Source organism: Poecile atricapillus, chromosome 6, assembly GCF_030490865.1.
Source record: "Poecile atricapillus isolate bPoeAtr1 chromosome 6, bPoeAtr1.hap1, whole genome shotgun sequence".
NCBI classification, from domain to species: Eukaryota; Metazoa; Chordata; class Aves; order Passeriformes; family Paridae; genus Poecile; species Poecile atricapillus.
Window position 1 is genome coordinate 26,333,766 of NC_081254.1, and position 27,672 is coordinate 26,361,437.

Sequence of the window (27,672 nt, forward strand, 5' to 3'; positions counted from 1 at the left end):
ATATCACACAAGTGCCTTCATTTTGCAGGATGGAGATACTGCTTTTCTCCCTGATGGGGACTGTGGGTTTCAACTCCTCTTCAGGTTTTGGACTCCTCACAAACTAAAGTGGGCAAGCCAAGCTGCAGGTCTGACAGAGGTGCCTCACCTTGGTTTGGCTCACGTGCCTTGTGAGTGTGTTTCTGGCAGAGACCCAAGGTATTGTTTTATGATTTGATTTTATATTGTATGTTGCACATGCCAAAGGCTGAGCTGAGCTGCTGCTGCCCTGCTGGACACAGCAGTTGTTGAAGCTTAGGTGAATGAATTCAGTTTCCCCTAAAGTTTCCAAACAATTCTAGGCTTTATTGGTGAGGAGAATTAGGATAAGATGCTGACACGCTGAGCAGAATGGGTGGCCTTTGTGAGGCTCATCCATTTTTAATCAATCATGTAATTTCCCTTAAGTGGCAAGGTAAGATTGCTTTTGTTTTAGGTCCAATTGCATCTTCATGCTGGGAGCAGAGATGAGACCCTCTTGTCTGCATTACTGTGAATTATCCATCTGGGAAATGAGGATGCTGTAGGTTGGAGGTACCTGGGAGCTTGCTCGTGACACAAAGATACAATCAGATGATGAATAAGCAAGAAATTAATTCCTCCTTCCCTTTCTGCTTTCCCCATAAGAGATGGGTTTGTTTTTGCTGGAGCTTTGCCTGTGTAAAGGCTGCAGTGTGGAGGCAGTGTTTGTTGTCACACTTAACCTTTGGCATGTCAGAAAGCAGCTTATGGTGGAGACCAAAAGCATTCTCTGATGGTGGCAGCTGAGCATGGAGGGGACCTGGGGGAGCCAACCAGCCCAGCCTGAAAACACTGGAAAACAGACTCCTCACAGATGAGACAACTGTAGGAGACTGATTTAGTACAACCTAATAGTTGAGCTTCAAATGCCTTATAACGGAGAACAAATCAGCATATTCCTAAAACATATTCTAAAAACAGAGTGATAGTATGGTAAACATAACCTTATTGAACTCCAGAAAGCATAAATCACTTATATATCAGAAGAATTATAAAAAAAATACTTATGATTCACTGCTGAACTCTGTTTTACATTCTGAAAAATGCTATGTCTTGCTTTCATAAAGGCATTTCCCTTAATCAAAGTTGTTGTAATTAGAGGGAGTGGTAATGAGCCAGAAGGCAGATTGGTGATGTCACCTGTTGAGGATCTCTAAAGATGCCGTTTCCATAGCATGAAGAGCAGTGCTTGGTGCTGGCAGAGAAGCTCCCGTGGATCGGTGCTCCAGAAATTGGAAATGTTGTGTTTTGTAATACACCCCCACTCCCCTAAACCTACTGTGTTGTTGAATTCCATCCACTTAAAACAGAGCCTATGTTTAACAATAATTTAAATCATTATCCTGCCTGTCAGCTCGGAGTTAAGGGGCTATGTGACTGCGATTCTCTGTTTAGAAACTGCCTGGAATAATAACTTTCAGATGTCTCAAATATGCACCACTTATCTATAACATCTAAATACAAATGTCTCCCTGCCGAGCAAGCCCAACACTGTTTACCTATCGTGTCCAAACCATTCCAGAAGGTTTGCTTGGCGTGGAGCGGAAGGCCCTGTATCCGCAGCTCCGACAGCACTGTCAGTGTAATGTTTTTCAACTCCTCCTCACCCTTAGGTGGTTGCAAAGAAAGAAATAGCCTAAGGCTGGGAGTGACAAGTGAAGAATGCGTGTGCATCGCCCTTCCCCCGCCACGCTGCAAGGGTAAAAGTGCACTGGGAGCAGCCCGGTGCTGCCGCAGACGGGATGATGCTCACGCCCTTGGGTCCGTGCCAGCTGCTGGGAGATGATCCAAATGCTGAATCCCGCGTGCCCCGGCCGCGCTGGGGCCGGGCAGAGCCGAGGCGCTGTCGCCAGCTTGGGGGCCCCGGGCTCTTCCTCCGCGTGTGGACCTCTGTGGGACCTGTCAGGTCTCATTGAACATCAGGCCACGCAGTCGGCTTGTGCCCTGTGCTCCCCCGAGCCGCGGTGTGCCAGGCCGTGCTGGCTGTGGGCACTCAGCGTGTCCCTCAGAGAGCTGTGGGCTGATGGGCTGGGGTGTGGGGTTGCCCCAGCAGCTCTTGAGCAGGGAAAACTGAAAAATCCTTCCATGCTTCACTATGTCTGACCTGTGGCTTAGTATAGGGGAGCCCTTGGGGCTTTTGGGGGCTCTCTCAAAGGTGTGGAGTGTCTTATGCCTCCCACCTGGAAAGCAGGGAACTCCATCCCCAGAGCTGGCATTAGGTACCAAAGGCTTCTCCACAGTGCTCTACAACCTAATGGGATATACTACATGGCTTCCAAATTTTCTGGTACATCCTGGAGAGCCCCACATAGTGCTTGGGCTTTGTTTCCCTTGGGCACACAGAGCACCCTTAGCTGGTGTGCACTGTCCTGATGTGGTGAAGGAAGGTTAAATAAAGAGAAATGAGAAGATTTTAATGCATCTTTGCATCATCTTTGGTCCCTAGGTGAAGACTGAGTCGCAGCTCTTGTTTATGTACCAGGTCTTTGATGCTGACATTCTTTCTGGGGCTCATGTCCCTTTGCTCTCAGTTAACTCCTACATTACTTGTGTCCAGCCCCTGCTGCTGGCCTCATGCTACAGCAGGTTTTTTGAAATGAGCACTGAGGGGCCACAGTTCATACCAAGTTGTTTTACATGGCTATGGGTATGGAAGCAGGCCTTCCCCCTTGTCCTCTAGCTCTGCAGTCAGGTTGGGCCCACAATAGTGTTTATAAGAATAGCTGCAATCAGTGAAGTGTACAATGGCTGAGCTCAATGCACAGTTTCTTCCTCCTTTTTCATTTTTTTTAATGCAGGCTTCCTTGTAGGGATGTGTCTTGGAGAGGAATCCTTTATAGTTTGCTCACAGCCTGCTTAGGAAACCAGTCTGGTGAGGCTCAGTACCTGATGGCTTCTCTTCATGCAGCATGGCTGCCTCCATGCACATGAGTATTCAGGCATTTACTTGCTTGGAATGCCCAAACTGTGCTTCTGTTCTTTCATCTCCTGGATGTTATAAGGCAGATTCTTCTAGTTGTGGTTTCTCTGGACAGAAACATGCACAGGCACATGGATTGGTGCCTGCTTAGCTTACTGGAGCTGCCTGTCCCACCTGCTGCTCCAGCAATGTGCTGATGGGGGAGAAGTTCTGCCTGGAGAGCTGGAGGCTCTGCCATGCTCAGGAAGTGAGTTGCTCTGAGGTCACTGTCCCTCTATTCATCCTCCCATTCTGAATATTTGGGGGCTCCCTCTTTATGGGCCTGTCCCCACATACACAAGCTTCAGGTGGGGGATGGGAATGAGAGCAGCATGCAGGATCCATGGGCTCTTCAAACACAAGCTGGCTCCTCCTGCATGCTCTTCCACTCCTCAACAGCTCCTCACTGATATTCCCATCATCACTCATGTCAGAGCTCCTGAAGCAAGTTAACACAATAGAAAAATTTCATAGATTTAATTAATTGTTCTCTGTGTATCTGTGCTGGTGGAATGTGTCAGTGAAAAGCTACCTATGCCCTCTGCATCCCATTTACCAGTCATTCTCTGATACTGTTTATTGCTCTAAATTTGTGTGGGATGCTTACTGCCTGGCTATGATAGCAATCCTGGCATCTCAGATGTCTCCAGTGAGAGATGACCAGTGACGTGTTGCTTCCCAAGCGGCATCCCGAGGTGACAGGACAGAATGGCAGATGGTGTTGGGTTGCACAAGAAGCATTGCTGGCATAAGGGGTATAAACAGCAAGCGTGAGCCCATGTGATCAGGTGCAATCAGTCTCTGCCAGTGGGAATTGTTTGCTATAATAAGCTAAAGGTTCAAAGCTGAATTGAATCTCAGCTCCTCCAAAACCCCCAGTGCTCTCTGATCTGGTGTTTTGATTACCTGAACCCATTTTAAATGCTAGCTCAAGCGTCAAGTCCTCGCATTTCCATTTAGCTGTTCAAGGGAAACAAATTTAATAGCTACCCAGCTACTCAGCAGGATTAGGCCCTCTTGGAGTAATTTGGATAGCATGAAAGCTAAGTGTAGTGTGATCCAAGCTTAGCTTGGAACATCCAGAGGCACCAAAAAACATTTGCTTCTGTAACCGAAGCGTGCTCCTCAGCCCCCGCTCTTCATGCTGCTGGCCATGTCCAGGACCAGAAGAGGAGGGGCTGAGGGACAGCCCGCTCTCCTGTTTTTCCTGGCCCTGATCGAAACTGGGAGAAGCAGAAATATCATCAGGAAGCATCCAGTTTTAGAGCTCCCACCCACAAGTCGACAAGCACAGAGGAGAAAAGGATCCGTGTGCTGGGGTGCACACCTGGCTTCCCCACAGGCATTCCCTGTGCCCTGGCACTACAGCACGGAGCACAGCAGCCTCCCAGGAGACCTCTGGAATTCCAGGGGAGCAGGAGCAGTTAATTTGTTCTCTATTTATTGTCTAAGTTTAGATAGCTAGTATACTGCTCTGCCAAGTGCTGAGGGAAGAAAATTCCTTGCTCCTCATTGTATGTTTCTTGGAGTGACCCTTGCTGAGCTGCCAGTGCCCAGCCAGGCAGCACTGAGCTGGGCTTCATGTTGGCACTGAAGATGTTTTGCTGGTGGCTTCAAGACTTGGAAATGCACAAGGGTTTCCTCTCTTGTCCACATATGCATCAAGAAGTTTTGCTTATTTAATCTCCTCTATGTAGTGGAAAAGTGCTAGAAAATATTCTTTAAAAAAAATTAAAAATTTAAGTTGAATAGATTAGGGTTGTTTTTATGCCGTTCTGCTGGCTGGCTTTTTCCTATCCAGACTTCACCAAGATTTCTGCGAGAGGCTAAGGCATTAAAAACAAATTGAACATTTAATGGCTGTGGTGGTGGGGACCTATCAAGGGTGATGCTGGCTGCTTTCTGTGTAATCGCTGAGATCTGAAAGTGGGAGCTGGAAATCCCTTAAGAATGTGGTCTCTTTAAGCACTTTGACCCTTTGGATTGGCTATGGAGGCTCCTGGGACAGCAGAATTTATGTAAGACATTTTGCAGTGTCATCTTTTTTTTTTTTTCAGTTTTGGGAAGTGTTGAGGCTGGATGGAGTTCAGCGGGTGAAAGGAATGGTTCTGTTGCATTTAAAAACTGCTCCTTGTTCCTGAAGCTTGTTGGTTGCTTTACAAGAGGAGGCAGGAGAGTATCTGCTTTCTGTCTGGTAGGACAGTGACTATTTTATTCACAGAATGGTCAGAATTAAGATAAATTACTGAATCTTGTAGAAATCATGATAAGTGAGACAAAGCCTCTAACTAGCTAAAAATAATGGCTTTTTGAAGCTCTCTCTAGAAATTTTTACAGTACTTTCTCTTTGTGTATATATATAAATATATATATGTATATGTGTGTAAATGTAAAATCAAACAAACAAAATACTTGCAACACTGCACAAATACTAGAAATCTTCCAGACTTTAACCATTTCCATAAAAAATAAGGGGAAAGCAATACATTAAGTTGTTTGCACTTTTCAGTTGTCTAGATAGTGCTATAGTGAAATAACACAGTGCATCCAGCTGAAAAGGAAATTCACCTAGGGCTGCAGATGGCATGCAGACAGCAAGGAGGAATTGTTGAAAAGCTTCAGAGAATGGTGAGAGGAAGCTCTCCACTCTTCACTGTCCACCTGGTCATTGCATCTCAGAAGAGATGTTGCAGCTGGAAGGATCTGTCAGCTGTCCCCAGTGCTCCCTCCTAAAATGGAGGAGGAGGTCAGATGGAACCTTCAGCATATACAGAAAATAAGACAGGAGAATGGGCCTCATCTCTGCTTCTGTGCAAAACAGAGAATTACCAAAATTCATGAAAGTGAAGTAAAACTGTGAAGGAAGGAGTTTAGCTCTCATAGTTTATGTATTTTAAATATTTTGAGGATCTGAAAAAAGGAGAAGAGGGAATTTGTTGTTTTTTCTGTTGTCTTGGCACTGTTCTCCTGTTGCTGTGCTTTACAGTGTTGCACAACAAGCACAAGATGCAACTTTGTAAGAGGAAGTGTGGCAAATCTCTTAGACACTTAAATACCTCTTGATCCCTCCCCTTGGACGTGCATTGGCATGTTCTTCTGCTCCTTTCCTTCTCCCCACCTCCCCAGGAAGAAAGATACCCACCACTGCCAGGAGAGCCTGAACAGACATGGAGCCACATGGAATTGTTTAGGCTTTTCTCTGGGTGGCTTTTGCAGCAGGAGCAAGTGTGAAGCCAAATATCTTACAGACTGTTTCCTCCCTTCACCCTGCTCACCTTCAGGCATGGGATGAAACATTTTCAACTGAACACATGCAATGCAAGGAATAAAAATCAGAGCAGGACCTGATGTGCTTGAATTTTAGGCATCCTAGAGTTTGTAGATCATAGCTACTCTTTATTTTAAAGATGGGCAGAAGATTCAGCCCCATAACTCTGCCTGCCATCATGAAGTCCATCACCTATTTTTAATTGAACTGCCAGAACATTTAGGTCTGATCACAGTAGTGCCTCATGTTGGGAAGCACACTGGCAGTGTTGCAGTATAGGACGGTAGATGCCCTTAATGAGGAAGGACTTAAAAGTTATACCAAGTGTCTCCTCCATTTGTCAGCATCATCTTCCCTGAACAGGAATGTGCTTAGTGCTTTGTGTTTCCCTTTGAGGAGCCAGGAGATACGTCTGCTGAAAGCTGAGACCCAAGTCTGAGCATTTGAGCCATCAGACATGAAGTCTGTGGTGATTTTACTTAGCCACTGGATGGTGAAGACAAATTTGGCCCTTGCAGAAATTTCAAAGTAAAGAGCTGGCTGAGGAGGGAGAGCTGATCCCAGCATTTCATCCAGAGGCAGGAATGAAGAGTCCCCCGTGGCTCTGGGAAGGCTAACAGTTATGTTGAAAGCCTTTCATGCTCAGCCTCAGGAAGACTGCTGAAACAGCAAGGATGGGGTGGATTGTGACTGTCACTTGTGGATTGTCAGTGCCTGTGCAGACTACAATAGATTTATTTAAAATTTCACAGGTTGTGTTTCCCATTTAAAACTACACAGATTTCCAGGAGAAGGTCAGCTGCTGGCCACCTGCTCCCCAGAGAAGTGCTTAAAAGGGTCTTTTCTCCCTTTTAACACCTAAAGCCTTTCAACATTTAGCAAGGCAAGTGTGGGATGTTGCTGCGGACTCCAGGACCTCAACTGCCTGCAGACTCCAGAGGGTATTCACGGCATCATAAGCTGCTTGCAGGAGGAGAGCTCAAGTCACAGATCACAGGGATTGAAAGACCTCCTGAAGGCTCTTTGGGGGGGATGAAGAGGAATAGAAACTGGGGAGCCTGGCTTTCTGCCCCTTATTCTCAAGCACAATTACATCAGACCATTTGCATGGTGCAGTTGATGGCTGTAGATGTGGTGAGAGAGTAGTGGGAGGGGAGTTTTGAGCAGGGGTGGGATCGGGAGGAGTGAGAGGCAGAGAATGGGATGAGATGGAAGCAGATGATTGTGGATATGGAGTGCAGGGAACCTTAACAGCAAAAGCAAAGTAGAAACCCTATCAAAAGAGCCATTACAGAAGACACTCATTTTGCTTATTTTGGAGAATCCATATATTTTGTTAGAGCACCCTCATGGGACAGCCCAGTGTTTGTAATCTGAAATCCTGTTGTCTAACATGTGTTTGGCGGTTAACATTTTCCAACCTATTGTGTAAATAGCTTCTATTTTAACAGTTTGGCAAACTACTTCCTGGGAAAAGCCTGATCCCTCCACCACTTCTCCAGGGTCCTATTGTCTGGGGTCTTATTCTTCCTTCCTGTTTCACATGAACGTGCAGGGCTTTGACAATTGCACTTTGTAATCTTGAAATGTGAATGCTTTCCAAGTCTCAAAGGAGTCTCTCAGTTTTTGAGATTGACCTTTGATTTCCAGTGACAGCCAGGATGGATTTCTGCAATTTTTCATGTTGCCTAGGGCCTGACATTGACTAATAGGGCTGGATATTCAGCAGGAATGTCAGGAAACCTTCGGTGATGAGATTTATTCAGGCTGTCCATACATAGTTTCGAAACTGTAGGGCTAAGTTCCTGTTTGGGGTGAAGGGAACAGTGCTACAACATGGGTGAACTTAGACCATTGCCCTGCTTTCATTCCACACCCCTCCAGATCTGTCTGATCTACGACAAGCAGTCTGTTCTGCTTCAACTACTGCAGTAAGGACATGCAAAATCACATGGTTTTCTGTTGAAGACTAGCAGCAATTCCATTGCATTTGCCTTTTGTTTATCTTTCTTAAGAAAACAGCAGATTCTGCTTAGTTTTACTGAAAGAGTCCATTGCTGATTGGAAATTACTATTTAAAAAAAAAATGTAGCAAGATGTAGGTCACTGTGTTTGAGGAAGGTTTCTACAGAGCTTTTGCACTGACTTAATAGGGGGATGTGTGTGGGAAACAACTGGTGGGAACTGGGGTGCATCTGTAAAAGCAATTTTACAGTCTGGTTAGGTCTTTTTGACCACTGGGGTTGCTACTAGCATCCTTGTGACCTGCTCCTTTTGCCCCTGGCTGCTTGGGAAGACATCAGAAACCATCAGAACTCTGCTGCAGGCACAGATTCTTCAGGGCACCCCAGGGGTTGGCTGTGCCACCGAAAAGGATGGGTGCCAAGCGCCCGTGCCATGCACGGTGGGGGACTCTGCATGGTCCAGATTTGTCTTGGTGCAGCTTCATCTTTTCCAACAGAGCAGATGGGGGCTGCAGGGGAGAGGAGAGGCACTCTACAGCTTGTCAGAGATCTCTGAGGCCATCTGAAAATGTAGACAAATGGAATAACTAGACCCTCTCACGGAGCTTGTCCACAGAGCACTGGTGATGCAGCAGGACCTGGTTCCATTGGGGTTCCTACTTTAAAATTCTTCATTCAGCTCTCTAGCTGTCCCTGAGTACAACCTCACATGATTAAAACAAAATTGATTTGTAATAGTTTATTTATTCTTTTCTCTCTTCCATATCTAGGTCAGGGGGAGTGAATGAAATGGGGTTTTTTTCTCCTATTTGGCAGTTCATGTTTTCATTTAACCAGCACTGGTTACAACTATGGGAGAGTTTGATTTGTATTTTTATATTAGTGAAGCAGTATGTGAAAACAGTCCTTTTTATGGTAAGATTTTTTTACAAAACATAAATTTTGATCTGACTGTACTGTTTTCAATACAGGATTGCTTTGAATCAGCCACTCACCTTCCTTTGTCCTTAAGGCACTGCAATGGATTTCACAGGAGTTGAAAAACAGATTTCCATCAGTTTAAATATTCTCAGCAGCCTTTAGGAGCCCTAACATGGCTCTTCCTTTACACAGCAGCCAATGGGATGTGTGAGATACTTGTTTTCCCTTCTGTCCCCTTTATATACCTGGCAGGGAGTGGGTGGGCTGCAGAATGCTGATCCAGGAGAGAAGATGTCCTGACCTCCTTTCTTTACAAGCTCTGGCATTGGACATCCTCCTGGCCTGGAGAGCATCCCCACCCCAGGAACCAGCCTTGGAGCCTCTGTAGTCCTCCAAGGAAGGTCACTATAAAGGATCAGCAAGCATTTACTTGGATATTTAAATGCCCCTTTGGGCCCCTGGGATTAGAATCTGGCCCTGGTTCAGGCAAAAGAAGAAACAAGCTTCTCCAGCATTCAAAGCAGTGTGAGAATTTTAAACCGATTTCAAAATAAAGACATTCATTTGGGCATAAACAAACAGTCACCAAAGAAAGATCCTCAGAGAAATTTAGCTGCTGAATCCTTGACCTCCAAAGGACCCCTAAATGTAGTATTGTATGCAATGTGCCTCTTCTTGTGGGTGAGATATTAAGAGCTTATTTATTTATTAGAAAGTGGTTTACAATGTAAGTAAATTAGTGAGTTCCAAGGCCCTCTCTCAGCTGCCAGATGCTGGGAGGATGTTTATGACCACTGTAAATAATTTCATGGCTTAATACAAACACATTTTTAGAAATCAAGGGCTGATGACTGCATGTTTATAGTGCGGCTGCGGATTTATCAATTCCTCCAGAGTATGAGAAAGAAAACAAACAGTATTTCAGATATTTTAAAAATTTATAAAAAAGAAAAACCCCAAAGGTATCCTTCATTCACAGTGCTGTAGGCTCAAGTCTGCAATGCCTTGGCTGAGCTCTCCCAAGTCTTACCAAGTCAGTGAGATCAAGAAATGCTCAGCATCCTTCAGGACCCAGCCCATGCATTCTGGACACTGTGAAGGCTGGGTTTCAACAGCACAGACAAGTTTTCCCTATACTGAATTTGCAGATCAGTTTGCTGCTGCTGAGTGACCTTTCTCAAGGTCAGCTTTAAATGACAGGAATCAGATCCTTCCCAGTCAGCAGAGCAGCAAGGTAGAGCAGCACAAGGGATTTGCTTTATGTTGTGGCTAAAATGTAATAAGGACTGAGCAGCCCCTCTGGGTACCAGCAGAAGGGTGGCTCCAGAGGGAAACCTGCTTCCCAGACGTAAGACACAGAATGAAAATGGGGCTGGAGGGAATTTCCTTTTCGAGGCATGTGTGCAGCGAGGAATTAGAAATCGGCAAGGTGACGTCAGAGCGTATGTGGGATGCTTGGTAGGATTTTTGTGAAAAGTCTCAGTGCCTTGGGGAGGGATGGGCAGAAATGAAGTATTACAGATGCTTCATTTGAGCTTTAAGTCTATTTTCAGCCTTTGTGTGGATGGCAGCGGAGAGCCTGAAAATATCAGCAGAAGCTGTGGGCTGCTCGTGTCATGGTGCCTTGTGGTAGCTGCATGTTCCCGTGCTGTGCTCTCCATAGCAACATATTTCAATGTAAAACCACAGAACCAGCTGAATAGTTATGAGCATTTACACTCCCATGTGCATGGGGAAAACTGATGATGCTGCTGAGCTGCTGCAAGGCAGAAATGGTCCTTGCTTTAAATTGCAGCCTAAGCTGTGCTTTCAGTCTAGGGATGAAAGAAGTTTGATGATGGAAAATGCTTAGGCACATGAATTCACAGGTGCCTTGGATTTTTTTGGGAAAAAGTGACCCTTTTTTAATTATCTAAGAAGTTCTGGGGGCAGGAGAGTGCCCTGGGTCTACAACAGATGTAGATGTAGATGGCTTGACACAATGAGATTTGCCTAGGCTAATGGTGACAATTAATTACGGGCAATTAATTTAGGGAAAAATACCCTTTTTTTCAGTTTTGAGAAGGCAGTCAATCCCAGTGCAGCACTGCCTCAGGTCTGGCAGGCTGAGGTTTGAGCACTCTCATTGCAGCAGTGTCAATTTTTTGCCATGAATGTTGTCTGACACCATGCTGATCCTTTTCCTTGATGGTGCTGGATTGCCCAGCCTTGAATTCAGCTGTGGGGGCTGCAATCTCCAGCTAAGCAGAGGTGGCTGTGCAGCGCAGGCAGTCAAGGCATGACCATGGGCATGGCACTGGGGTGGGCAGGGAGATAAATGGATGGAGCCTACAGGGCTCGGTGGCTTATCCTGGTTTCTTGTTCCTGGAATCATTCCCCTCCTGCCAGTTTCTGGGACCAGCAATATATGTGCTGTGAGGTGTTTTGGCAGGTAGCACAGTGGCAGAGTGTACTCTGAGTGTAGCTGTTGTCAAAGGAATTGGCTCCCAGGCTCTGCCTCCATGGAGCAGGCATGCTCAGCAGGATGGCAAGCAGGCACAGAGACAGCGACAGCGCTTGACACGCCTTTGCTGAATGGCGGGGAGTGCTGGGGAACAAGGCTGCTGACCTGGAAAACAAGCCAAGATTAAGAAATGCCAAACTTCTGAGGAGAAGAGGGTTTCCCAGAGGGCTGAGATGTGAAGAAAATAGACTCTGGAAGTTGCTTTGGGATGACTAATTTCAAATGGACCATGAACCTTGACACAGCACTGGTGCCTCTGGAAAGAGCCACCCTGACATCCAGAGCTGGGACTCAGCTCCTAAAACGGGGCTCTGAGGCATGGGTAGCTATTGACAGGATGACACGAATGTAGAGGTGACTCTCCTCCTGGTGACGGAGACGAAGGATGATGTCTTCTAGTCACAGTTTTTAGGGAGCTCTTGGCAGGGTTAATGTAGATGTGGGCAGAGTAAGGCAGGCACACGAGCCACGCTGTCCCCCTAACTTGCACCCATAGGTGCTGCAGCTGTCTGTGCCCCAGCAAAGCCACTGTATGAGCAGTTAAAAATTAAAAAATGGTTAAAAATTCTGGTAACCCCATAGGTGTTTGGTTTGTTATAGATGTGAAAGTGAACCCAGCAGCCATCCTGTTGTTTCCTTACTAAATTATGTTTGTTTCACGTTGCTCACAGATATGAATTTTCAAGGTACTACAAAACTCACTCGGGAAAGAATTGGCATTGCCTGAGCCTGTGAGATCACGAGCAACTGCAGCAGCTTTGACAGACTTGAGTGAAATGCTTCTGGCAGGACAAATCACTGAAATGCAGCGGGTAGCAAAGTTGTCATTCTTCACCATTCCTGCCGATTTGGGCCATGGTGGCAGTCCCTGTTCATTTCTGTGCAGACAGGGCAGTTTTTCTGCTGTGGCAGCTCTTCCAGCTGCGAGGCAGCCGACGAGACAGAGCTGATGTGACAGAGCTGGAGGGCAGGGCCTGCAGCATGGGGTGACCCTCACCCCTCCCCAGCAGGATGCAGCATCCCAGATGCACTGTGCTGGCTGTCAGCAAGCCAGTAGATAGTATTTCTGTTCTCAGTGCTGTCACTCTGTCCCTCTGCAAGTAACTGTGTGGTGTGTTGGATGCGGGGACAAGGCTGTAGTGACTTGGCATCTCTAATTCAGGTGTTTCTCTGCCTACTCCAGCAGTCCTGATGAGCACCATGATTTCTTCGTGCCACTTTAGGGACTAAATGCTGTCCCCATTTTCCTCTAGATGCCAGGCCCCATTGGAAATGGTTGGACTGCCAAGAGCAGCCCATTTTCCCTGTTGGCAGCATGGAACAGGACCTGCATGTTCAGCACCGTGGCCTAGTGGAGGGAAGGATACTCAGCCAGGAGGGATTTCATGGACTTCACAACTCTTCAAAAGGGCTGTTAGCTCCAGGGTGGAGGGCTCAGCTTTGCCTGGAGAAACTGTGGAACCCATCCCAGCCAGGGCTATGCCATCCCCGAGTAGCTGCAGTGTAACAGACCAGTAGGGCATTTGCAAAAAATGAGCAGGGATGCAGAGCCGTCTCAGTGTTTAATAGGAAGAATAAAGAGCTGACAGGGCATATAGGCAGCATCCCACCATCTTGCTCTGACCCTCTTCCCTGTGTTTATTGTACCCTCTCACTGTGTTATGTCTAATAAGGGCCATAAACTCCCCTGGGATCGGACTTCCCATTTTTAACTGTCAGGCACAAGGCACACCTAAGCCACCTTATAAATAATCTTTCTGTGCAGAGGGAAACTTGACCCTGGAACATGAAGGGGTGGCTATGGCAACCACTGTCTGGATGCTCTGTGTCTTCTGTGGACACAGAGCAAAGGGGCTGGGGACCTGGCTTCTCCTGGGCTGGAGCAGAATGTGCATAGCTTCCTGAGGCTCTTTCTGCAAGTGGCCATCGACTTCTTCCTGAGCATAAGTCATCTCTGTGCCTCATTGGGATTTCTTCTTTTTTATTTCTCTTTTTTTTCCCCTTTTGCATACTTCGATAGGAACAAAAGTTACAGAACAGAAATACAGACAGTAGTAACCCTTTCTTCTCTGTTTTAGATACCAGGAGAATTTGACCACATCCTCTGCTTTTTCTGCCTTCAGAAGTGCTTTTACAAGTTTAGCTATGTGGCTTTCCAGGACCATACTATAGTGGATGGGAATGGGTGTTGTGGATTATCCAAGCTCTTGCTCTGATTACTGGACTAGATCTGTGCTTGGAAGCAAAGACATATATATAGTCCTAGTTGTTTCAGTTCCAGTGACAGTGGGACTCTACTGAGCACAGTGGGGAGAGGTCTTTTTGCTCTAATATCCAGGTCCCAGACAGACCTGGGATCAGTCCCAGATTCCTTTGAGCAAGGCATTACTGGTGTTGGTGATGACATTTTGGTTGATGTAAGCACATCAAACGGCAATTTTTATTATTATGTAGCAAGGGTTTGATAGTTCCCTACAACAGTTTGGAGTGGCTGTAGAAAGGTTTACAATAACAATCTCACCAAATATTGCTTTAAACATTGATGCTGAAGGAGGCATAAGCTGAATCCTACTAATAGGATGAGAAATTCTTGAGTTTGGGAGAGTCATCCCTATATTGATTACCAGATTGGTGAACACACTGAAGCTGGACAAGTGGATGAATGATCTGTGGTTGAAGTGGATCCTATGATCTGTGCATTCATCTTTAATGATAGGCAAGGTGTTAAAGCTTTTCTCTTTGGTAGATGAAAGTGAAATTTGTCTTTTGCTTGTTAAGGAGTTGGCTAAAACTTTGGTAGCAAGATTCAGCTCCTTAGTTCCTTTATATCAGGGTATCAGAATAATTTTTAAAGAAAACAAAAGCCTAATGAGCATGACAAAATTGATGAAGAATTTATAAAAGAGATGGCCTTTTCAGTTATGTACCTTGGTGGAAGTGAGCATGGACTCTTTTGCTGGTTCCCCCATAATTTTGTCCAGCAGGGACAGCTAGAGTGGGACATCTAAGCTTAGTTTCAGGAAATCTCCTTTGCTGCTCTCTCCATTGGCACAATGCAAGGGCTCAGATGGAAAGCAGTTGAGTGAAGAATTTTTTTATTCTGTGGAATGTAGTTTTTAAACCTTACCCTGTGCTCCTTGTTTGAAACTGATATGCTTATGTGTACATCCTGTTGCATTATTGTATATTGTATTATCCTATTTAGTGGGATCTAAATACTTGTTTAGAGGAAGTGTATGTTGAAGTGCTGTTGTGACATGGAACATGCTGTGACATGGAATATGCCTAAACATACAGAACTTTTCTGAATTGGTGCAGACAGCAGCAATTGTGCTATTTTAAAACAAGCTCATCAAACAAGGCCTTGATTTATTGCTTCCATGCACAGCTGTGAGAGTGCATCCCTCAGACTCCACCAGCTCTGGAATAGGGGTGGGGTGGATGGTGTGTAATGGCTCTACTGTCAATTTTGTACGTGTGGAAAATGAGTCAGAAATTTTTTGAGAGATCCTTCCTGCTGGATTATGGGTGGAAATTCTCCAAGAAAGACATATTAAAATGAATTAAAACAAATAAAATATTCTGGACAAATAGCACTGTGTGAATTCTTTCAGATATGTGTTTGTTGGATCTTTAGATGAGGAACCAGCTTGGAGGAGGAGAGATATCTGTAAACTTAGTTAGTCATGGTTGAAAAATTGAAATACTTTTGGCAAACTCTAGCTGTTTTCTTTCACTATTTTCAACATTCTATATTTCAATGTTGAGCCTTGAAATAACATTTTAATCTTGAAAAATCACTGGCAACAGAAACCAATTGGAGAAGCTCTTGGTCCCATATTCATTTGGGACCTTCCTTTTATAAAAGGAAGTAAGGTAAACTGAACACTGCTTCAGGTTAGCCTGGAATACTGTATCTTCACAATTAATTTTATTTTTTCTTCAGGCAGGCTATGAAATATTATGTATTATTACTGCATTTCACAGGATGCATCTTTAGTAGAAAATTGTGCTTTTAGCCCTGACAGGTGAGCTAGCAGCAAAATCCTTGTGCTGTCTAGGCAGTTTATCATTTAGCAGTGCTTTTTTGAACCAAACAGGACTGCAGTGAGCCCAGGTTCCTGGGACTCCTAAGGCATTGAGTCTTCCCCCAGTGGCATTAAATCAGTTCAATAAGCAGTGGTACTGGGTAAGAGGCTGGCCCTTGGAGAGACCCTGACAGGTACGAGGTGGTTGTTGCTGGGTTGAGTTCTCCCTCAGCAGCTGTTTGCAAAGCCATCAGTGCTGGCAGGAGCCTGACACTGGAAAATGGGGAGAAGCTGCAGAAGGAGCCATCATCTCCATGGCTGCCTGAAGGCACAGGGGGAAATGAAAGTGAGTGAAAAAGGATAGATGCAGGAAGGGAGAATGATAAATGGGAAGGAGGCAGAAAGTGCTTGTTTTGAAGAAAATTGCTGTCAGGTGATTCAGGGGGTGAGGGAATGTGTCTGATGCAGCTTGGAAATCGGCTGTGAGCACTGAGATGCTATGGAAACGTTTGCACAGTAACATAAGGTTTGGAAACAGGGCTGTGGGAGGGCCCATAGCAACCTGTGGCAGAGCACATTGGGGTAAAGTTGTGGGGTTAACACTGCATGCAATTGTGTTCTTACCTGAACGGGTGAGATATAAGAGGGTCAAAATTCCTAGGAGGATAGGAGGGTAAAAGGAATGATAGTGCCAGGAGTAAGCAACAGTCAGAGCTGTGAGAAGACAGGTCTATAAAGTTATTAGACAATAAGGACTTGCAATTATTGCCCTAATTTCCCATGAAGAAGGTGAAAAAAACCCAAAAAACCCTGGAGCTTTTCTACAGAGAAATTTACATTTTAAAGATCAGGAAACATCAGATAAAGTGATAATTGACAGTCTCCTGGGAGAATTAAGTCTATTACAGGTAATTAAAGCAAATAAAAAAGGCTTTCTGTCTGTAGAAATAGTCCAAGGAAATGGAAGGTAGAGAGGCAGGACTGAGATTAAAATAATATTGGTATGGTCCTAAAAGTGATGATTGTTTTGCTGTGGTTTCCAAGATGGATAATAATAATTGACTGTGGAATCTAGGAGGCCTGGGGCATGGAGATGAAAATCATTGATTGGGGTGGGAGTAAAGTTCAGAGATTTCATATGTGAGTGGGAGATGGATTAAGGAGTGAATAACAGGATCTAGGCTGTCTACACAATACCCAGGGCACATGGTTTCTGCTCAAACCATATTTCTCTGACTTTAAGGGGAGTTAGAAAACCCACAAACACAATAAAGAGACTCAGACCAGGAGGCACCAATATCCAGAGGTGGCTGTGGCAGTGGCTAGGCACACCTTCTTCAACCTGAAGGGTATTTGTCATTCTTCAAAACTGCTGGTGAGGGGAAGGATGAATTTACCCCGAATGAAAAGCCTGAATGAAACTCAAATGTGTTGTTTGTAACACAGATGTTGCCAATACCCCGCAGACTCTCTCTAAGCATCAGCTTTTGTGGAAAAGAAAACAAATTCGTAACTGTAACATATATATGGAAGTTTGTTCTCCACTCCATAACCTACTGTCAAACTCTTTCAGAACATTCATATTTTCTAAGGAGAACAGTAATTTATTTCAATTTTATGAGGCTAGTTATGCTCTTTGTGCTGTTTCACATGTGCAAATCAATTTGACATGCTTACAGATGTTAGGCAGAATTGTATGAATATTTTTTATAAACCAGACTGGTTCAGAGCACTTTATTAGATAATACATGCCCCAGAACTGCAATTTATCGGTTCATGTATAAGAGTGTATGCTTTCATTCCTTAGATTTTATTGAAGAATATGCAGATGATCAATTCAATTACTAAGCTGGCCTGGGAACTGCAGTTGCTCACTCTGGTTTAAAAAGAGCCACAATTTTCTAAAGCTCCGGGATTTTTATTTTCCCTTTCTGAATATTTCAACTTGGGAATTGGCAGCACATGAGCTCACATCCTTTTAGAATCCAGATCATTTGTTGTTTTTTTCTGATTTGTTTTGCTATGATATTTTGTCTGTACTATTGATTCAACATTGACAACCCATGACAAGAAATCTGTGATAGTCACAGCAAACCCAGGACATATTTGTGTTCTTAGAAAAGTACTCTGAACAGATACCAAGGGTTTTCCTGAGAGTCATTTGGCAGGACACCAGCTGCCTGATAGTATAAAAGAACCATTACCTCAAAGCAGGATTTGGTCCTGAATGGCAACAGGAAGCGCCCAGATCTACACAATAAATTTATCAAACACCGAGCTGTTGGTAACAACTAAAGACTAGGTTTATTCTCTTCCATCCCATGTTTTATCACTTCTCCAAAACTGAGTCATGCAAACCAAATTGTTTTAGTGCTCAATATCTCTCAAAATGCCTGTAAAGAAATGCTGATTTTTATCCAAGTAAATGCAAACACAAAGCAAAGATGAATCCAGAGAGATGAATGTAAGCACTGTTGATCTCCACTCATTCCTGTTAAAGTAGGAGATGTTTGTAGCCTTGCAGTTGGTTCCACAGAGTCAATGACCAGCTTTAAAATCTGGTGACAATTTTTAGTGTAAATATGAATTATTTTTCCTACAGAAGAACTTCAGCTTTGGACTCTGTAACTCTTTGCTTGATCTTTGACTTCTGCCTCTTGGTTATTGTAGAAACTCTCTCAAATGCTTCCATCAATATTGGAAAAAACGTTTATCTGGGTATGATGTCAGACAGTTAAGTAGGACGGTGTTGGTCACAGGCAAACAAATGGACTTGAGTGATTTAAATATCTGCCACTCCTGCAATGAAAATGGCTAATATGAAATACCAGGTAATTTGGCTTCCAGGTTACAGTGGGCAAGAAGCCAATATTTGCACGTAGCAATTAACTCGTGCTTTTACAACATCGATGCACGTGAAATGTGTGCTCGCTCTCTACTGACTGTGTGGTGATACCAAATTGGTGTCTTGGGGAAGGAGAAATTCTGGAACAGTGGTTTCCATGCTGGCCACTGGGATCTGTAGTGGATGAGGAGTCCCAAGAAGATTGATTTTTGAGGTGAGAAGAGCAACCTGCACACAGAAGCAGAGGAGCAGCAGATAGAGAATAATGCATTGATGAAGAATTAGGAAATGGGAGGGTGTACCATGGAAAATTGAGTGGTTTTGTACCATGGAATGCTTTTGTTGTGCACTGAGCTAAACCCTAAGGGGCTTCACGTAAGAGTTCTGCCAGAGGAGATATCTATCCCTTCAGACTGCTCAATCCACCCCACAGTTTCCAGTCTATAAAATAAGAACATTAATTCTTTCTGCCTGCCATTCACTCTTATATATCCTTTCTGTTTACATGGTGAGGAGTGTCTTCTGCTGCAGAGCACAGCAGCTGGCTTCTGATCTCAGATGCAGTTTGCCCCAGAGCAGATTTTACTGTCTCTTAAAGAGCAGCCTGGCATCTTCCATAAACAGCTGGTACAGGTGGTATTGTCTGTTGGCTGTAGTTTTGCAAAGAGAGGAGAAAGAGCAGTGAGAGCAAACGGGAGCACCTCCATTTGAAATGGGATATTTTTACTGTCAATGAAGTAGTGAAATGCACATAGCAAGGTATTGTGTAAGTAGATTTTCACTGCTGTCCTTGATTTGGTGTGGGTGTTTTCAATAAGGAATGGTTGATCAGAGGCAATAACTCAGGCAGTTTGATTTCTCAGTTGTTCATAAAGAGAAATGTACTTTGTAGAAGTGAATTCCTAAGTATATGGCAAAAGGTTTTTAGTCTGAATCATTCCTTTGAGCGATTTTAAACATTTGCCTCCCACGTGCTACAATAATGCTCTGAAAGTGGTTTCATTGTATGGTCCGAGAAGCTGCATTCTGGCGCCTGATGGTTTATGAGAAATAAACACAATGGAGTGGTCTCGGGTTATATAAATTCACAATTTAACAGTACAAGCAGTAAGGGGAGAACCTGTGTGCAGCATCAGAGCAGAAGGACCCGTTTGGGAGTGTGGGTCTCTGTAGCATTATGCTGAGCATGGCAGATCCCAGTCTCTTCTCCAGACCTCACAAGAGTTTGTAGAAAAACAAGTAGTTTTATAAGTATCTCCTCTCACATGGCCAGCAGGGAAAAGCACTTTGGATATGCTCTGTGACTGGAGCTTTACCTCTTAGTGACCATGAACAGGGCCTCAGCATTCTTCACTTCTGTTAGTCTGTGTTTATTTTAAGTAAGGATGATTTTCACCCTCCTGCTTGCATAGCTCCTCCTGCTACAACAAAGCAGTTAGGATACCCATGGCAGAGGCTGAGGGAGCCTAGAGCAAAGCATCCCACGGTTATGAGGATGTCTTTACACCATGAGTACAGCAGGCTGTATGAAAATCTGCTTCCAGTCACCCATTAATTTGGGTGGATTTTGAACCCAGGGCTACAGCATAGCCCTTCCTTCCCAGACCCAGTTACAGATGCTTTTCTTCTTTCCACATGAGGTGATGCTGTGGGCTGGATGCCATACACACATCAGGCAAGCTGGCAAACACAGGAGTTTGAGAATAAGTGTTACTCCTTGCCACCAGTTGCAGTGATCTCCATCCTTACTTTAGGAGGGATAAATGAGAATATAAGTTGTTTCCATTTTACCATATTTTAAACCCTCAGTCACCTTAAAGTACATAATAAATTGAGCTATAAACAACATACAGAAATTGTTCTGGCTACTTCTGCACTGTAGCATGGCAGCCCCAGCAGTGCACGTCAGCTTGCCAGGACTAAGCCAGTGAGGGAGCAGGGGCTGCCACAGCACCACACAAGGCAGCTGAGCTGAGATAAATAATGCACTCCCACGGTGGGAAGTATGAGCTGTGAGCAACAGGTTTCCAGAAGCACAGTTTTATTTCTTGTCTTACCACTGGTTGCTTTCCCCAGTTGCCCTTGAGTGCGATGCTATTTTACAGCATGGTACATCTGCCTCATATTTCAAACATCTCTCTCTGCAATGTCAAAATCCTGCCAAATGGTCTGTTTGGTGCATAACTCTGCTGTAGACCATGGAGGAGACACTGCAAGATTACAGGTGTTGGAAGGGCAGCTGTCCTCCCTGGGTAACTCCTTGTGACAGATAGAGCTGATGGTGGGAAAAAGAGGCTTCATTTGCATTCCTGAGTGGGAATGGAGCCACTTGAGAGTGGTAGGAATAGCACAGCATATCTACTTTTGCAGGTGCAGGTTTACACAATGTTTTTGCATTGGCCACTGACTTTGATGTGTCTTTTGGTAACTTAGTACCCCTGAGGTTCCTTGGTCATGGAAATTATACCATGAGCACTGGTACTCACTGAAAATACCATTACCCAGTGAAGCGAGGGATTAAGAGAAGAAAATTGCACTTGTGAAAAAGCAAAGTAAAGAACAGAAGGAAGGGCGAACAAAGAACATGGCAAGGGAGGCATCATACCAGTGAAGTTCTGGCCTTACCAGTTTTTACTCTTGGCTTAGTAGCTGAGGACAGAAATGTTCTCTTGATGCAAGGAATCACGAGGCACTTCCTTGACTTCTCAACATTCCTCTGTCCTGGTAGGAAGGATCATTAGAAATGGGGATATGTTCTTAAGGTTCTTACAGAATGGTCTTGATTCTCCAAATGATAAGTTATTTTTTGTAGTACTAAGTCTCGAAGTTGATTTGTTTACTCTAGATGTTCCATAGCTCATTCTAGAGAACTCATACTCTGAATAATTACAATTCATGGAGGTGATAGGATTGCACCAATCTCAGGAAATTGATCAAGAGGAGATCTGTGTCCCTTGAGCTGCAGTTAAACACAGACTGAGTTTCCACAATGTGTGTGTGTCCATGCTGAGTTTGCTTTGCAGTCTCAGATCCTTTACAGGTGTGTGAATACTGGCTGCTCATGACCTTGGAAAGTCAAGCCTTCAGGCAGTAACAGACAGTACTGAAAAAGAGAAAGAGGAGGGAAATGATGATTTGACAGTCTGACAGCAACATATCCCCTTCGGGCTTGTGTGGGGCTGAGATAATTTGTGCATGCTGGTGGTTAGAAATGCTTTTGTGTTGGGATGTGCTTGCAGCTGTGTTCAATGTGCAGGTATGTGATCTCTATAATAAATATGTATTCTACATATTAACATAACACATGTTTAAGGAAATAAATTATTTTGAGAAGACAGTATTTGGCAGTGGTTCAAAAGAAAGGTGGTAGTGAAATACTTCTGATCTGAGTGCAGTGATTACAGCTGTATCTGTCTGCTCACCAGCTTCTTGTAAAAGATCTTTTAAAGTGTTACTGCCATTGCATTGAGCTTGCACAAAGTGGGAAGCTGTTCCATGCCCTCTGAGGAGGAAAATGGAAAGCTTTGAAGCCTCTGGTCTGAGGAAGATACTTCAAATTATTTTTCTGATTAAGGAATCACCTGCTGAGAATCTAAATTTTGAAGATAAACCCCACTAAAAAGGAAAGAAAACAGAAGGCGGCTGAACTGTTCAAGTGCCTTTCATTTCTACTTAGATAAATTAATTACTCCTCCTTACTTTTTTTCTTAAACAAAGCTAGAAAAAAATGCAAAGGCTTTTTTGAAGGTAGGCATCCTTTAAATTCAGTGTCTCAGACTCTCCACCTGATGAGCAGAAAAACTGTATTTAGTAGAAATATTTTCATTTTGGCTGTGTCTGTATTGCTACCAGAAACTTTAAGTCTCAAAATCCAGAAATAACATCATAACTGCACTGATGCAGAGCTCAGCAAATCTCTCAGGGAAGCTGCCTGGGCAGCCAAGTCCAGTGAGCTGCCATGGTCAAGGCCAGCTTTCTGGTGGTGTCCCAGCCACTGGATTAATGCTTGCTGTGGTGGCCTGGGGACAGCTGTGGTCTTCACAAGTCCATCTATTCTCACACAAGGAGATCTCTCATCAACTGACTTTTCCAAAGAAACATTGCCAACTGTCCTATACAATAAATTTTATAACCTTTAATATTTAATGAAGAGATAAGTGATTTCTAAATTCTTCAGGCTGAAGCCAGATGGTCCTTGGTAATGGTCAGTTGGATCCATTTTGTGTCTTACAGTCTCGTCACATGAAGTCATTCAATCTTTTTGCCTCTGTAAATATAAATGCCCCAGATTTGCCTCTGTAAATATAAATGCTCCTGAACAAAGGAGTCTCTCCTTTGTAGGCATTAAAGATCACTTGTAAATGTTCTGCAGGGCTAAGGCTGTGCTGTGGGCCATTCCAGCATGAGGAGCTTCATCTGTATTCAGCATGACTAGTTTGGTCTGTGTTTAAAAAGTGAGAACTGAAGCTTTAGAGGAGAAAAACAGCTAATTCCTGGGCATCATCTTCTGAAAGAAAGTGGTCAAAGTCACCACATTTGTTCCACATTTCACCAGAACTGTTCTTTCACAGCCCTTGGCTATTATCGGTTATTCTGGGTAAATGGCATTCCACATTTCTTCCAACCTACCTACTACCCCAAAAGATGAATCCCACTTTTGTTTTGATTTATATTCAATGGGATTTTTTTTTTCCTTTGGCTAGATGTCTTGTGATTCAGGCCAGCATCTCTTAGAGACTCATCTCTAAATTGTCACAAACATACTTCAGAAGCCAGTAAACTGCAATCGTTTCTTCCATGGCTGTTTGCAAACATTAATGAACTAAGTGTCACAGTCGCTTCTATATGCTAGAGACACCTTATTCCTTAGGTGGCCATGCATCTGAGCTACTGAGGGATTTAAGTAAAACAGTTGGATATGTAACCCTGGTTTGCTATCACTGCCATGTGTCTTTTCTGCAAGAACTCCATCTCTCTTAACCTCTTTTCAGATGGAAAAAGATATTCTGTCCAGCAGCCAAAGGGAAATGCAAGCATCCTGGTGGAAAACAAGCTGTTTCAAAACCCTGGCTGCAAGCTACCCACACATCACAGTTGTCAGCCAGGCTGCACATGCATAGTTACAGGGAATAAAATAGAGAGGACCTTCTGTTCCTATTCAGAAAGGTCTCTATCCATTCACCTACACAAAAGGATTGTCATCAGCTGCCAGTATTAATTTGTTCTCCTATGTAGGTTTCCGGCTAAAGGAGGATAAAATAAGTCCAGTGCTATCCAGCAGGAGCACTTGGAATGCAAATGCTAGCCCATATATTTCAAAGCATTAATGCGACCCACTTCTAGATTACTTGGGGTAATTTCTGATTTTATTTATTCCTCCTTTTCTTCAATTAATTCCTGAGAGGCTGAAATACCAGTATGCAGAAAATCAAATACGAGAAACAAAGCCCATTTTTATTTTAGGACTCTGCTTCCCTTGTAATAGCAGTTTATTTAAAGAGGAGCCTGGAATAATCCAGTTTAAGCAAAGCAAAGAACTCCACTGAAGCCAAACCTTGTGTGGGTGTGCTCTTGTCAGGGCTCCCAGAAGAGGAGGACAGGAAAGGCTGTTAGTCAGACCTCAGATATTGCAGGAGATGTTGGTTACTCAGAAGCTTGGCACACCAGTACAGAGCTACTACTCTGGTGTACTGGGAGAGAGTACACCCCGCTGGGAAAATCCTCAGATAACCTGATGTCCTGCTTTTTGTTGTCATAAAGAAAATCCCAAGGATATGTGTGGAAGAGGTGTCCACTGCAAGGGCCTAGCAGTGCTTTAGGGACAGCTTTGCCTCTTCCTCTTGTTTGTCCTTGTGCTGTGTTTGCAGCACATCCCATGCTGGGGTCTGGTGTGTTGCTTTGTGTTGTGTGGGGCGGTGTCACCTCCTGCAATTTGGACCTGGGCTCAAAGCCACAATAGACTTCAGTGCAATCGGGTCACAGCCTCTTACACTGTCCCAGGAGTTTCCCACACACTCAGTTTTCACACAAATGGATGGTCTCATCATGCTTCTTAGACTTCAGAAATCTGGACATAAGAATTAATTTTTTCATTATCTCAGCTTTCTTTATAATTTTTTAATGAAGGTTTTTTTTCTCAGAATATTATTCTTTAAAATTTCTAAGACAATAGCACAGCTATGGATGTGTTAAATATAACTAATTTCAGCATGAAAGACATAGTATGTTCCTCAGAAGAATAATCAAATAATTGATTAGTTCTTGAAGCTGCAGGTGATACTAATGAAGAAGATAAGGTGCAATTTTGTTTCCACTGGTGAATTTGAATGTCTGAACCTCATCATGCTTAGTTATATATCTGTGGATTTGAATTTTAATTATATGGCTTGGAAATAATAAATTATTGTATTGTATTTCTAAAACCCGGCATGTTCTCAAATTCTGCACTGTAAAATTCATATCTGTACTGCTCTGCAGTGAAAACTAGAACACTAATGATTAGTTATAGACAGGAATATTAATTAAATTTCATATGGTGATAAATAATATAGAGCTGAAATAGCAATTTCTTTTAAATAAAAAAATGTGTAGCTAGATATTTATTCCATAAGTCTGTGAGAATCACTGTAGATAATAAAGAGGGCATGAAAACTTGGAGCCTGTATATTGATTGGTATGTTGAGGGTGTATTTCAGATATTTATCCTCTGCTTTCCCTCTCCAAGGAGAGCCTCCCTTGGGCAATTCTTGCCATTGATTTTGAGTCTGCCTGCTCAGAAGCTGGAAATGTTGTTGCTGGTGGGGAAAGTACAAGAACAGCAATTGATTGCGAATACATTTTAAGAAACTCTGCTCCCATATTTCAAAGGGGAAAATTTATTAATGGCAGCAGGTCTCTGATTCTCCCTTTTAAACATATCAAGCAAACTCATATTTTTTCAAGCTCTTGGACATTTTCATTTTCTATGAAAGAGACCTTTTTTTGTTTTCTTTCTCCCCACAGACAGTGAAATCATCCCTCCCGACTGCCTGCGGCCCCGCTCCTTCACGGCCATCCGCCGGCCTTCGCTGCGCCGGGACACAGAGGACACGCGCCTCTCGGTCAGCCTGTGTGACCTCAACCTGCAGGAGGACACCTTCCACGTGACGGCCACCACCTGCCCCATCCCACAGAATTCCCTCAACTCCCAGCACTCCCACCTCCTCCCATCCCAGCTGGAGAGCGACCTCCGCTTCCACCACCTCCGGGGACCCCACGTCAAAATCCTCGATGACCAGACCGTGGCCCGCCTGGAGCACGCCCGGGAGGAGAGGACTTTGGTGTTCACCAGCAGACCCCTTCGCATCAACGAAACCATTTTTGTGAAAATCAACAAGTCCAACGCTGTGCGCACAGGGACGCTGTCCTACGGGGTGACATCCTGTGACCCCAGCACCCTGCGCCCCAGTGACCTCCCCTATAACCCCGAGTCCCTGGTCGACCGAAAGGAGTTCTGGGCCATCTGCCGAGTGGTGGTGCCCCTCCAGAGCGGAGACATCCTGGGATTTATGGTGAATTCTGATGGTGAGCTGCACTTGAGCCACAATGGTGCCGGCATTGGCATGCAGGTCTGCGCGGACTGTTCCCAGCCCCTCTGGATGTTCTTCGTTTTACACGGCGCCATCATGCAAATTCGATTGCTGGGTATGTTGGACCTCCTTTTTCCAAACCTTGTGCACAAGAAAGCGAGGGTGGGGGGGAATACATCATGGGAGAAGGAGTGAACAGCTCCCTCCCTGCTCTAGGATCACATACAAATTTTGGTTTTATAAAAAGAAAAAAATTCAAAGGCACAAACACAGCATATGGGTATGAGTTACAAGACTTAACCTCCTTGTACCTCTGTAACACCCTTCTTGTGATGGTCTCAAAGCTCTTTTCAGATAATGAATTCAGCCTCAGGGACCTCCATTAAAGCACAGATGAGTCATCACTGACCAAGGAGAAGCAAGGAGGGCAGAGGAGAGGTGCTTTGGGCTGAGCTAATGAAAGGTATAGCCATCAGGAGAAAAGAGATCTGATGCCCTTTTCTGTGTGTTAAATATCTGAGATGATGGACTCCCAAAAGAGGGTGCCCTTGCTTTCCTCACGCTTGTATGTGAGAGGCAAGCCAGCAAGCAGAGAGGAAACCCAGTGGTTCACAGAGCATGGCACTGACCCTCTCAGCAGGAGAAAGGTTTCCTTGTCCTCCAGCCCTTTTTAAGGCAGTGTAGCTCACACAGGTTGATAGACCTCTGAAGAGCTGGCCTCTTGTTATTTTTGCTTTTTTCAGCTCTTTTAGCTGACTTACTTCATTGAAATGCTGCAAGTCATGGTTCGAAGGTGTGGAGGGAAAAGCTTTGAAATAATATTTCTCAGGATCAAATTTACTTTTTTGTGTGTGTATATTAGACCAAGTATAGGATGTGTTTGGTCATGAATTTTACCATATCATGATTCTGCTGGTGTTGGTGTCAGACAGTGAAAGATGGATTCTGAGAACATTATGTAATCCTGGGACCCCTCTAAATGAAGATGATTTTAAAATGCTTCTTTCTGTTTATACTGTTATAGAACTTTATACTTACATTCCATTTTGCGACAAATAACTCCTCAGACCTAACAGTGAAAAAAAAAAAAACAACAACCTGCCTCCCCATCAAACTCAAAAGCCAACCAACATCTTTTTTTAGGATTTATAGACAGTCTTTAAAGATAAATTTTGGTGAACACACACTCATCTGTCCAGTTCACCTTAATCACAGTATGAAATGCCTTGTGTAATTTGTTTGAAGCTGACCACAGGCCTCTGCTGTGAGTGTTTTGTGGCTGTTAAAGGCTCACAGATGACAAATGTAATACTGCAATTTATTTTCAGAAGCCTGAGACTCAATCCCTGCTAATTCAGCCTGATTACATTTGATGTGGGTACTGTACATAATCCATGGTTAGCTCTGCTCTCCACCAGCATGTCATTGTGATAATGGTAGGTGAAGTCAAACAGAGCCTGTAAAGCAGGAGATTAAATGCTCCTGTGTACGTTAGAAGGAAAACATACTTAGGTCATTGAGCTGCTGGTAAAACTAAATCATCGACCAGTGCTTCC

General features: G+C 44.0%; 1 protein-coding gene across 3 annotated transcripts in view; it reads left to right on the forward strand.

Annotated features, from left to right (window-relative positions):
* NEURL1 (neuralized E3 ubiquitin protein ligase 1) overlaps nt 1–27,672 on the forward strand; it is a 142,215-nt gene that overhangs the window by 99,303 nt on the left and 15,240 nt on the right. For all 3 annotated transcript variants that reach the window (XM_058841024.1, XM_058841025.1, XM_058841026.1), the window contains exon 4: nt 25,551–26,231. In XM_058841024.1, coding sequence (XP_058697007.1) covers nt 25,551–26,231 — 681 coding nt within the window. The remainder of the gene's footprint in view (nt 1–25,550; nt 26,232–27,672) is intronic.